The 12,230-nt window shown below is 37.0% G+C and overlaps 1 protein-coding gene across 1 annotated transcript; it reads left to right on the plus strand.

Annotated features, from left to right (window-relative positions):
* The first annotated feature begins 9,234 nt into the window (after positions 1–9,234).
* Positions 9,235–10,368, plus strand: ACTRT1 (actin related protein T1). Its single transcript, XM_027092294.1, is given in 1 exon segment — positions 9,235–10,368. A coding segment is annotated over 1 exon segment (1,134 nt).
* The last annotated feature ends 1,862 nt before the right edge of the window (positions 10,369–12,230 follow it).

A 12,230-nucleotide genomic window follows, 5' to 3' on the forward strand; every position in this document is an offset into this window, starting at 1 on the left:
AATGAAGTGAAAACAGAAGTTAAACAAAGTAACATAGAAAGAGGCTGCAACTGCAATAGATAAAATTAAATTGAGAATTAAATTGAAGTTCAAGTATGGTTAATATGAATACTATAGAAAGAGAAAAGGGTAAAAAACAATATTGAGAAAAATTACCTAAGAACCTTCTTGAATTTATGAAAGACATCAATTGACTAATGAAAAAAATAAATATAAAACAGAAAAAATTATTTATTCAACAAACAAAACCCAAAGTTAGTAGAAGGAAAGAAATAAAAAATATCACAGTGAAAATAAATGAAATAGAGACTAAGAAAACAATAGAAAAGATCAATGAAGCCAAAGGCTTGTTCTTTGAAAAGATAAACAAAATTGATAAACCTTTAGCCAGACTCATTAGAAAAAAAGGGAGAGGGCCCCAGTCAACAAAATGAGAAATGAAAAAGAAGTTACAAACTACACCACAGAAATACAAAAGCTCTTAAGAGACTACTGTAAGCAACTATCTGCCAATAAAATGGGACAGCCTAGAAGAATTGGACAAATTCTTAGAGAGGTACAATCTCCAAAGACTGAACCAGGAAGAAACAGAAAATATGAACAGACCAATCACAAGTACTGAAATTGAAACTGTGATTTAAAAATTTCCAACAAACAAAAGTCCAGGACCAGATGGCTTCACAGGTGAAGTCTACCAAATATTTAAACAAGAGTTAACACCTTTCCTTCTGAAACTCTTCCAAAAAAATGCAGAGGAAGGAACACTCCCAAACTCATTCTCAATGAGGCCACCATCACTCTGATACAAAACCAGAAATAGATACCACAAAAAAGAAAACTACAGACCAATGTCACTGAGGAACAGAGATGTAAAAATTCTCAACAAAATATTAGCAAACTAAATCCAACAATACATTCAAAGGATTATACACCATGATCAACTGGGACTTATCCCAGGGATGCAAGGCTTTTTCAGTATCTACAAATCAATCAGTGTGATACACCACATTAACACACTGAAGAATAAACACCATATGACCATCTCAATAGATGCATAAAAAGCTTTTGGTAAAATTCAGCATCCACTTATGATAAAAACTCTCCAGAAAGTGGACATAGAGGGAGCATACCTCAGTGTAATAAAGGTCATATATGACAAACCGACAGCTAACATCATACTCAGTGGTGAAAAGTTGAAAACATTTCTTCGAAGACCAGGAACAAGACAAGGATGCCCACTCTTGCCACTTTTATTCAACATAATTTTGGAACTCCTAGCCACAGCAATCAGAGAATAAAAAGAAAAGGAATCCAAATTGGAAAAGAAGTAATACTGTCACTGTTTGCAGATGACATGATACTATACATAGAAAATTATAAATATGCTATCAGAAAACTACTAGAGCTTATCAATAAATTTGGTAAAGTTGCAGGATACAAAGTCAATACACAGAAATCTCTTGCATTTCTATACACTAACAATGAAATATCAGAAAGAGAAGTTAAGGAAACAATTCCATTTACCATGCATCAAAAGGAATAAAGTACCTAGGAATAAACCTACCTATGAAGGCTAAATACCAGTACTCTGAAAACTATAAGACACTGATGAAAGAAATTGAAGATGACACAAACAGATGGAAAGATACACCGTGCTCTTGGATTAGAAAAATCAATATTGATAATATGACTATACTACAAAAGGCAATCTACAGATTCAATGCAATCCCTATCAAATTACCAGTAGCATTTTTCAAAGAACTAGAGCAAAAAATTTTTTTAATTTGTATGGAAACACAAAAGACCCTGAATAGCCAAAACAATCTTGAGAAAGAAAAATGGAGCTAGAGGAATCAGGCTTCCTGACTTCAGACTATACTACAAAGTTACAGTAATCAAAACAGTATGGTACTGGCAAAACAAAAAGAAAAAAGAAAAGAAAACCCAGACATATAGATCAATGGAACAGGATCGAAAGCCCGGAAATAAACCCATGCACCTATGGTCAATTAATCTATGACAAAAGAGGCAAAAGTATACAATGGAGAAAAGACAGTCTCTTCAATAAGTTGTGTTGGGAAAACTGGAGAGCTACATGTAAAAAAATGAAATTAGAATATTCTCTAACACCATGTACAAAAATAAACTTGAAATGGATTAAAGACCTAATTAAATGGATTAAAGACCCAGTCTTAAATGTAAGACCAGGTGCTATAAAACTCATAGAGGAAAACATAGCCAGAACACTCTTTGACATAAAAGGCAGCAATATCTTTTTAGATCCGTCTCCTTGAGTAACGTAAATAAAGACAAAAATAAACAAATGGGACCTATTTAAACTTAAAAGCTTTTGCATAGCAAAGGAAACCATAAGCAAAACAAAAAGACAACCTACAAAATGGGAGAAAATATTTGCAAATGATGCAATTACAGGGATTAATTTCCAAAATATACAAACAGCTCATACAGCTCAATATCAGAAAAAACAAACAATCCAATCAAAAATGGGCAGAAGACCTAAGCAGACATTTCTCCAAAGAAGACATACAGATGGCCAACAGGCACATAAAAAATGCTCAACATCACTAATTATTAGAGACAGGCAAATCAAAGCTACAGTGAGATATCACCTCACTCTGGTCAGAATGGCCATCATAAGAAAAGTCTACAAATAATAAATGTTGGAGAAAAAGGTACCCTCCTACACTGTTGGTAGGAATGTAAATTGGAACAGCCGCTATGGAGAACAGTATGGAGGTTCCTTAAAAAATTAAAAATAGAGTTACCATATGATCCAGCAACCGCACTCAGGGGCATATATATGGAGACTTTTTTTTTAAATTTGTTTTTATTTTCCTAGTTTCTTGAAGTGGAAGCTGAGGTCAGTGATTTGACAGTTTTTTTGTGTGTAATATAAGCATTTTAGTTTTATAAATTTCCCTCTGTGTACTGCATTAGCTGCATCCACAAATTTTAGTGTGTTGTGTTTTCATTTCAATTCAATTAAAAATACTTCCTAATTTCTCTTTTGATCCATGGGTTATTTAGAATGTGTTATTTAGTTCTGAAATATTTGGAGATTTCCCAGATATCTTTTTGCTTTTGATTTCTAATTCATTTCCATTGCAACCAGAAAACATACTCTGAATCTTCTCAAATTTAGTTTAGACTTGTTTTATGCCCCCAAATATGGTCTATCTTGTTCAGTGTACTGGGTGCACTTGCAAAGAACGTGTATTCTATTGCTGTTTGGTAGAGTGTTTTTTTAATGCCACTAGTTAGGCCAAGTTAGTTGATAGCATTGTACAAGTATTCAAATCTCTGACTTAACTTGTTTGTCCTCATAGTTCTATCAGGTTTTGCTTCATGTATTTTCAGAGTGTGCTGTAAGGTACATAAATATTTAGAACTGTTATGTACTTTTGATGAATTAACCCCTTTATCATAATGAAATGTCCCTGTTTGTCCCTGGTAATAGTCATTGCTCTGACATACACTTTGATATTAATTTAACCACTCCAGACTACTTTTGATTAGTTTTAGTGTGGCATATCTTTGTTTTTATTCTTTTACTTTTTAAATTTTAATTTTATATTGGAGTGTTGATTAATAATTATGTGTTAGTTAGCAAAGTAATTCAGTCATACCCATAAAAGTATCCATTCTTTTTGAATTTCTTTTCCCATTTAGGTTATTACAGAACATTGAGCTGAGTTCCCTGTGCTGTACAGTAGGTCCTTGTTGGTAATCTATTTTAAATATAGTAGTGTGTACATTGCCAATCCCAAATTCCCAATATATCCCCCCACCCTTTTCCCCCTGATAACCATAAGTTCATTCTCTAAGTCTGTGAGTGTTTCTGTTTTGTAAATATGTTCATTTGTATTATTTTTTTAGATTCCACATATAAGCGATATCACATGTTATTTGTCTTTCTCTGTCTGACTTACTTCACTTAGAATGATAATCTCTGGAGAAAACTCTAATTCTAAAATATATATCCACCCCAATGTTCATTGCAGCAGTATTTACAATAGACATGGAAGCAACCTAAATGTCCGTTGACAGAGGAATGGATAAAGAACATGTGGTATATTATGTATATCCAATGGAATATTACTGAGCCATAAAAAAGAATGAAATAATGCCATTTACAGCAACATGGATGGACCTAGATATTATCATACTAAGTGAAGTAAACCAGACAGAGAAAGACAAATATCATATGATATTTCTTTTCTGCGGAATCTGAAAATATATAACTGAATTTATTTTCAAAACAGAAATAGATCCACAGATATAGAAAACAGGCTATGGTTACCAAAGGTGGGGGAGGGATAAATTAGGAGGTTGGGATTAACATATACACATCACTATATATAAAATAGATAACCAACAAGGATCTACTGCATAGCACAGGGAACTATACTCAATATTTTGTAATAACCTGTAAGGGAAAAGAATCTGAAAAAGAAAAAATATATATTTATAGACATATATATATATATATATATATATATATATATATAACTGAATCACTGTGCTGTACACCTGAAACTAACATGATATTGGAAATCAACTATACTTCAATAAAATTAAAAGATAAAAGTAAATACATAAATAAATTGTATGGACATACCTTGGAGATTTTGCAGGTTCAGTTCCATACCACCACAATAAAGCAAATATCACATAAAAGTTTTCATTTCCCAGTGCATATAAGTTTTGTTTTCACTATACTGTAGTCTATTAAGTGTGCAATAGCATTATGTCTAAAATACATATACCATAATTGAAAAATTCTTTATTGCAAGAAAATGCTCACCATCACCTGAGCCTTCAGCAAGTTATGATCTTTTTGCTGGTGAAGGTTCTTGCCTAGGTGATCATGGCTGCTAATTAGTGTAGTGTTTGATTAAGGGCTGTGATGGCAGTTTCTCAGTATAATACAATAATGAAGTTAGCCACATTATTTGACTCTTCCTTTCATGAAAAATTTCTCTGTAGCATGCACTGCTGTTTGATAGCAATTTATTCACAGAGAATTTCTTTTGAAATTTGAGTCAATTCTGTCAAACCCTGCTGCTGCTTTATCACTAAGTTAATGCAACATTCTAAATCTTCTGTTGTCATTTCAACAATATTCACAGCATTTTCCACAGGAATAGATTCCATATATCAAGAAACCACTTTCTTTGCTTATCCATAAGAAGCATCTCCTTGTCTGTTAAAGTTTCATCATGAGGTTAGAGCAATTCAGTCATCTCTTCAGTCTCCAATTGTAATTCCATTATCTTTCCTTTTTCTACCACATCTGCAGTTACGTCCTCCACTGAAGTCTTGAACCACTCACAGTCATCCATGAGGGTTGGAATCAAATTCTTCCAAACTCGTGTGAATGTTAATATTTTGACCCCTTCCTATGAGTCACATAATCCTCTTAATGGTACCTAGAATGGTGAATCTTTTCCAGAAGGTTTTCAATGTACTTTGTCCAGATCCATCAGAGGAATCACTATCTATTGCAGCTATAGCCTTACAAAATGTATTTCTTAAATAATAAGACTTGAAAGTCAAAATAACTCCTTCAACTATGACCTGCAGAATGGGTGTTATGTTAGCAGGCATGAAAACAACATTAATCTTGTTGTACATCTTCATCAGAGCTCTTGGGTGATCCATGAGCAGTAATACTTTTAAAGGAATTTTTTCTTCTGAGCAGTAGATCTCAATGGTTGGCTTAAAATATTCAGTAAACCATGTTGTAAACAGATGTGCTGTCATCCAGACTTTGTTGTTTCATAGAGCACAGGCAGAGAAGATTTAGCATAATTCTTAAGGGCCTTAGAATTTTCTAAATGGTAAATGAGCTTTGGCTTCAACTTATTAGCCCCTAACAAGGGAATCAGCTTGTCTTTTTAAGAGTTAAAGCCAGCACTGACTTCTCTCTCACTGTGAAAGTCCTCGCTGGCTTCTTCTTCCAATAGAAGGCTGTTTCATTTCCATTGAAAACCGGTTGTTTAGTGTAGCCACCTTCATTATCTTAGCTAGATGTTCTAGATAACTTGCTGCAGCTTCTAAATCAGAACTTGCTGCTTCACCTTCTGCTTTATTGTTATGGAGATGGCCTCTTTCCTTAAATCTCATGAACCAACCTCTGCTAGCATCAAACTTTTCTTCTAGAGTGTCCTCACCTCTCTCAGCCTTCATAGAATTGAAGAGAATTAGGACCTTACTGTGGATTGGGCTTTGGCTTAAGGGAATGTTGTGGCTGGTTTGATCTTCTCTCGTGACCACTATAACTTTCTTCATGTCAGCAATAAGCCTATTTTGCCTTCCTATCATTTGTGTATTCACTGGAGCAGCACTTTTTATTTCCTTCAAGAATTTTTCCTTTGCACTCAAAACGTGGCTGTTTGGTGCCAGAGGCCTAACTTTCAACCTATCTCAGCTTTTGCCATGCTTTCATCACTGAGCTTAATCATTTCTAGCTTTTGATTTAAAGTGAGAGTTGTGTGACTCTTCCATTCACTTCAACACTTAGAGGTCATTGTACGGTTATTAATTGACCTAATTTCAATATTGTTGTGTTGCAGAGAATACGGAGGCTCCAGGAAAGAGATCAGTGAACAGCTGGTCAACAGAGTAGTCAAAACATATACATTTACTAATTTTGCCTTCTTATAAGGACACGATTTGTGGTGCCCCAAAACAATTACAATAGTAATATCAAAGATCAATGATCACTGATCACCAGAGCAAATGTATATTAAGTATACCTCAAAAAAGCTAAAAAAAAAAAAAAGAGAGAAGAGTTGATGTTTGTGTTCGTCAGGGTTTTCCAGAAAAACAAAACTAATAGAATAGAATAGAATAGAATAGATGATGGATAAAAAGATATTTACTCATGCCGTTTTGTATACTGAGAAGTCCCATCAACTGCTAGCTGTAACCTGGAGGCCCAGGAAAGCTGGTGATATAGTTCCAGTACAAACCTGAATACCTGAGAACCAGGGGAGTCAATGGTGAAAGTCCTGGTCCAAGTCTGAAGACCCATGACCCAGGAGTACCCATGTCCGATGTCCACAGATGGGTATCCCGGAGACACCAAGAGCAAATTTGTCCTTCTTCTGTCTTTTGGTTCTGTTCAGGGCCTTCAACAGTTTGAATAATTCCCATTTGCATTGGTGAGGCTGAACTTCTTTACTCAATCTACCAATTCAAATGCTAATCTCTACTAGAAACACCCTTATGGACACACTCAGAAATAATGTTCTACAAGATATCTGGGCATCTCTTAGCCAAGTCAAGGTGACACATTAAGCATAATAATGTTACAGTCTTGAGTTTGAAATTTATACGGCTGACCAGCACGCTAGAAATTCAGAAAGGTTTTCTATGTTACAGTATGGAGGCAGAATTCCTGCTTCTCCCAGAAACTTCAGTCTTGCTTTGAAGGCCTTCATTTGGTTGGATGGGGCTCACACACCTTATGGATGTTAATCTCTGTTATTTAAGCCAACTGATTTTAAATGTTAATCACATAAACACAATACTTTCATAGTAATGTCTAGACTAGTGTTTGACCAAACAACTGGGCACAATAGCTTAGCCAAGTTGACAAATAAAATGAATCATCTCAGTCTGTATTTTAAAAAAAGAAGAAAAATTTTACATCTACAGTCTAACTTTCAAACTTAACACACTGGAAAAAGAAAAGCAAACTGAAGCAAGCAAAAGGAATAAAAGGGGGGCTTCTCCGGTGGCACAGTGGTTAAGAATCCTCCTGCCAATACAGGGGAGACGGATTCAAGCCCTGGTCCGGGAAGATCCCACATGCCTCAGAGCAACTAAGCCCATGAGCCACAACTACTGAGCCTGTGCTCTAGAGCCCGTGAGCCACAACTACTGAGCTCACGTGCCACAACTACTACCCGCATGCCTAGAGCCCGTGCTCCACAACAAGAGAAGCCTCTGCAGCAAGAAGCCCGTGCACCACAATGAAAGTAGCCCCCACTTACCGCAACTAGAGAAAGCCTGTGCGCAGCAACAAAGAGCCAACACAGCCAAAAATAAATAAATAAAATAAATTTTTTAAAAAAGGAATAAAGTGATAAAAAAAAATGCAGGAATTATTGAAATAGAGAAATCAATGAAACCAAAAAACAGTTCTCTTAAAAGTTCAAAAAAGTAAAGGGGATATTACTACCAACCTTACAGAAATAAGTAAGGATTATAAATACTGTGAAAAATGTTACGGTGTAGAATAGGTTAAAAAAAATTATATTCAAATGGAAGAACTTTGAATAAAGTATGCTAAATGAATGAAGCCAGACGTGAAAGGTCACATGTATAATTCTGTTTAAGTGAAAGATGCAGAAGAGATAAGTCTATAGAGACAACAAAAATATTATTAGTGGAGTTTAGGGCTCATGAGGATGGCCCGAAGAGGGTGATAGCTAAAAGGTGCAGGGTTTCTTTTTGAAGTAAAGAAAGTGTTCTAAACTTGACTCTTGTAATGTTTGTACATAGTTGAATATATTGAAATTCATGGAAATGGGTGAATGTATTGTATATGAAATTTATCTTAATAAATCTGTTATAAAACAAAACAAATATAAGGGGGAATAAAAGAAAGGGTGTTCTGACCACCTCTGGAAGTGGATTGTTGGCATCTTTACTCCAATCTGAACCTGTGTCTGCTGATTAGTTCCTTCCCTTAGCAAAGGAAAGGGTATAATTGTCATCCCACAAACAGCAGCTCAGCTGAGTATAGAAGTCAGCTTTCTGGGACAACCTCACAGCTGGGCCGCTTCATTAGATTCTAAGCCTAGGCCTTTGCTTCATGTTCACAGACTTATCAAAAGCTGTTCAGAGGTATGGTTTGCCTTCCTCTGTTTCAAGTATCACCAAGCTAGGAGTACTGGTGGCTCAGAGACCCCACCCCTTAAACATCCTCTGATGCTCTCTGAGAACAATTGTTGCCTCGGCTACTTTATTACATAGTGAGCAGTCATCACTGAAATTGCCTCAGCAGGCCCTGTGCTGCTTGAAAAGGGACAGTATTCATGGGTTGAGGATGGGGTTAGGGGACAGCCTGCTAGCTCTGCTTCAGTGACAACCTAAGAACTTTGGAATCCTGTGGCTGATAAACTTCCAGAGGTACCTATTATCTCACAAAGTGGCCATGTTCTTTCTTTATTTTGGCGAAGGTCAGAAGAGCGTGCTGCAGACATGTTTAAGCCATGTGCATTAGATACTCCAGCTGTCATTTTTGCCAGTGGATCAGGACTCTGCAAAGTAGGCATGTCTGGAGAGACTGGGCCCCATCATGTCATCATTTCTGTCATGGGGCATCCTAAATTCAACATGGCTTTACCAGAAGCCAATCAGAAAAATTACACTGTGGGGGGAAAAGCCCTGTTCAAGTATGGAGCCTTGCATTTGCACTATCCCATTGAACATGGACTGGTAACAAGATGGAATGACATGTAAAAACTCTGGAAGTATCTTTTTTAGTGGGAGCTGGGAGTAAAACCCTGTCGACAACCTGTGCTCATGACTGAGCCCTCCTTGAAGCCAAGGGAGACTCGAGAGAAGACAGCAGAAGTGACGTTTGAGACCTTCAGTGTGCCTGCCTTCTACCTGTCCAACTACGTGGTTGTAGCACTGTATACCTGTGCCTCTGTCACGGGCTTAGTGGTGGACAGTGGTAATGGGATCACTTGCACTGTCCCCATTTTTGAGGGTTACTCCCTTCCTCATGCCATCACCAAACTCTATGTGGCAGAGAGAGACATCACAGAGCACCTCACCCAACTCCTCCTGGCTAGTGGGTGTAATTACCCTTGCATACTCAACAGGGCCTTAGTGGATGACATAAAAGAGACGCTGTGCTATGTGGCCTTAGAGCCAGAGAACAAACTTCATAAGAAGCCAGAGGAGGTCCTGAGAAAATACAAACTACCAGATGGAAATGTCATCCACCTTGGGGATCAGCTGTACCAGGTACCTGAGATTCTTTTTGCACCTGACTGGCTGGGTGTCCACAACTCAGGACTATCAAAAATGGTCTCCAGCAGCATTATGAAGTGTGACACCAACATCCAGAAAAATCTTTTTGAAGAAATTGTGCTGTCTGGGGGCACCACTCTCTTCCCTGGGCTTGAGAAAAGATTTATGAAAGAACTGGAACAGCTGGCCTTCAGAGGAACTCCCATCAAGATCACCGCTTCTCCTGATGGATGTTTCTCTGAATGGATCAGTGCATCCATTGTGACCTCTCTGAGCAGTTTCAGGCAGATGTGGGTAACTTCTGAGGATTTCATGGAGCTTGGGACATATGTTTTCTAGAGAAGATGCTTTTAAAGGATTCAGAGCACAGGGGACAGCTTGAATTGTCAGATCATAGGAGCACTGGTGGAAAGTGACATTTTCCCTTGGGCTTCAGCATGTATTCAGTAAAAGTGATATGGCATTTTGGGTTTCAGTTCATTTTTGGTAGCATCAGAGTAATTTTTCATCCAAGTAGTGAATCTTTTTAAGTGATTCTAGTCCACCCTTCCTGTCTCAGGGACCTATTCAGTTTTCTCCTGATAAATCCTTGGGTTATGTGTTACAGCTGTGTCCACTTGCAGGGTTTGTAGTAAAAACAGGTACTTGAGCCTCATGCCTAGAAGCTTGATTCAGTAGGTCCCTAGAATCTTCATTTTAATCAAGTGTCTTAGATGTTTTTGATAGATCTAGTGTGAAGGAGAGACAGAATTACCAGGGAAAATGTGGGGAGGGAGGAGAATTAAGTTGAAGAAGGAATGCTACCCGGCTCTTAGGGCTCAACTGACCCTTTCAGTCAACTGGTTCTTAATTAGCACAGTAGGGCTCTCTAGTGATAGGCAGCTAAATAAGACAGAGCTGTTGTCCTTCCTTGTCAAAGAGGAGAGATGTGGAGAGAGATGAGGAGAGAAATCGCTATTTATTTAAGGATCTCTAAGCTGAGGGCCCCTATTCCCAGTTGGAGTATTAAGAATCAACATCTCTATTTTTTTAACTGAAGTATCGTATGCTTTGTAACATATTATATGTTACAGATGTACAATATAGTGATTCACAATTTTTAAAGTTTATACCCCATTTATAGTTATTATAAAATATTGGCTAAATTCTTCACATTGTACAAAATATCCTTGTAGTTTATTCTACACCTAATAGTTTGTACCTCTTGTTCCCTTACCCCTACCTTGCCCCTTCCTCATTCCCTCTCCCCACTGGTAAACCACTAGTTCTCTATATCTGTTAATCTGCTTCTCTTTTGTTATATTCACTAGTTTGCTGCAAATGGAAAAATTTTGTTCATTTTTATGGCTGAGTAGTATCTCACTGTATATATATACCACATCTTCTTCATCCATTCATCTGTTAAAGGACACTTAGTTTGCTTCCGTATCTTAGCAATTGTAAATAATGCTGCTATGAACATTGGAGTGTATGTATCTTTTCGGATTAGTGTTTTGGTTTTTTCAGATATATACCCAGGAGTGGAATTGCTGGTCATTCTTATTATATTTTTCGTTTGTTTTGTTTGACTTTCAAGGATATTTATAGCCTCATTTTGTTAGGGGAAAAAGACTGAAAATATGTAATCATCATCAATGAAGAAATTGCTGAATAAATTATGCATACATTTTTTCTTCGTTAGCTTAGTTTTATTTTCCCAAAATATTATCAAGATAGAAATGGAAAATTTAGAGAAGTCTTTGTAGTACAATCTATTTTTATGGTAAACAAAACAGTGGCACTTTCCCATATATATGTATGTCTGTGCACATTTGTATGTACATATATAAATGAATATGCTTTTTTACATGATTATAAGCACTTGGAAAAAAGTACAGAAGGTTACACACCATGGGGGTTGTTGTGGAACACCAGTTCACGTGCCTGAGGCAGTGAGGCCAAGCAAACTGAAACTTCAGAGTTTGGAGCAGAGAAAGGTTTATTTCAGGGCCGAGCCAGGAGAACTGGTGGCTCGTGCTCACAAAGGCTGAACTCCCTGATGGCTTTTGGGGAGAAGTTTTTATAGGCAGAATTTAGTGTAAGCGCTTGAGGGTGTTTGACTTTCTTCTGATTGGTTGCTGGTGAGGTAGCAGGGTGATGTTCCAGGAATCTTGTGCTCAGCCAAAGTTGTCATCCTCCACCTGGCTGCCGGCCTTAGTTCTTACAGAAGAACTCAA

This window comes from Aethalodelphis obliquidens, unplaced genomic scaffold (assembly GCF_003676395.1).
Source record: "Aethalodelphis obliquidens isolate GAN/ISIS:26980383/991018 unplaced genomic scaffold, ASM367639v1 scaffold77, whole genome shotgun sequence".
Taxonomy (NCBI): domain Eukaryota; kingdom Metazoa; phylum Chordata; class Mammalia; order Artiodactyla; family Delphinidae; genus Aethalodelphis; species Aethalodelphis obliquidens.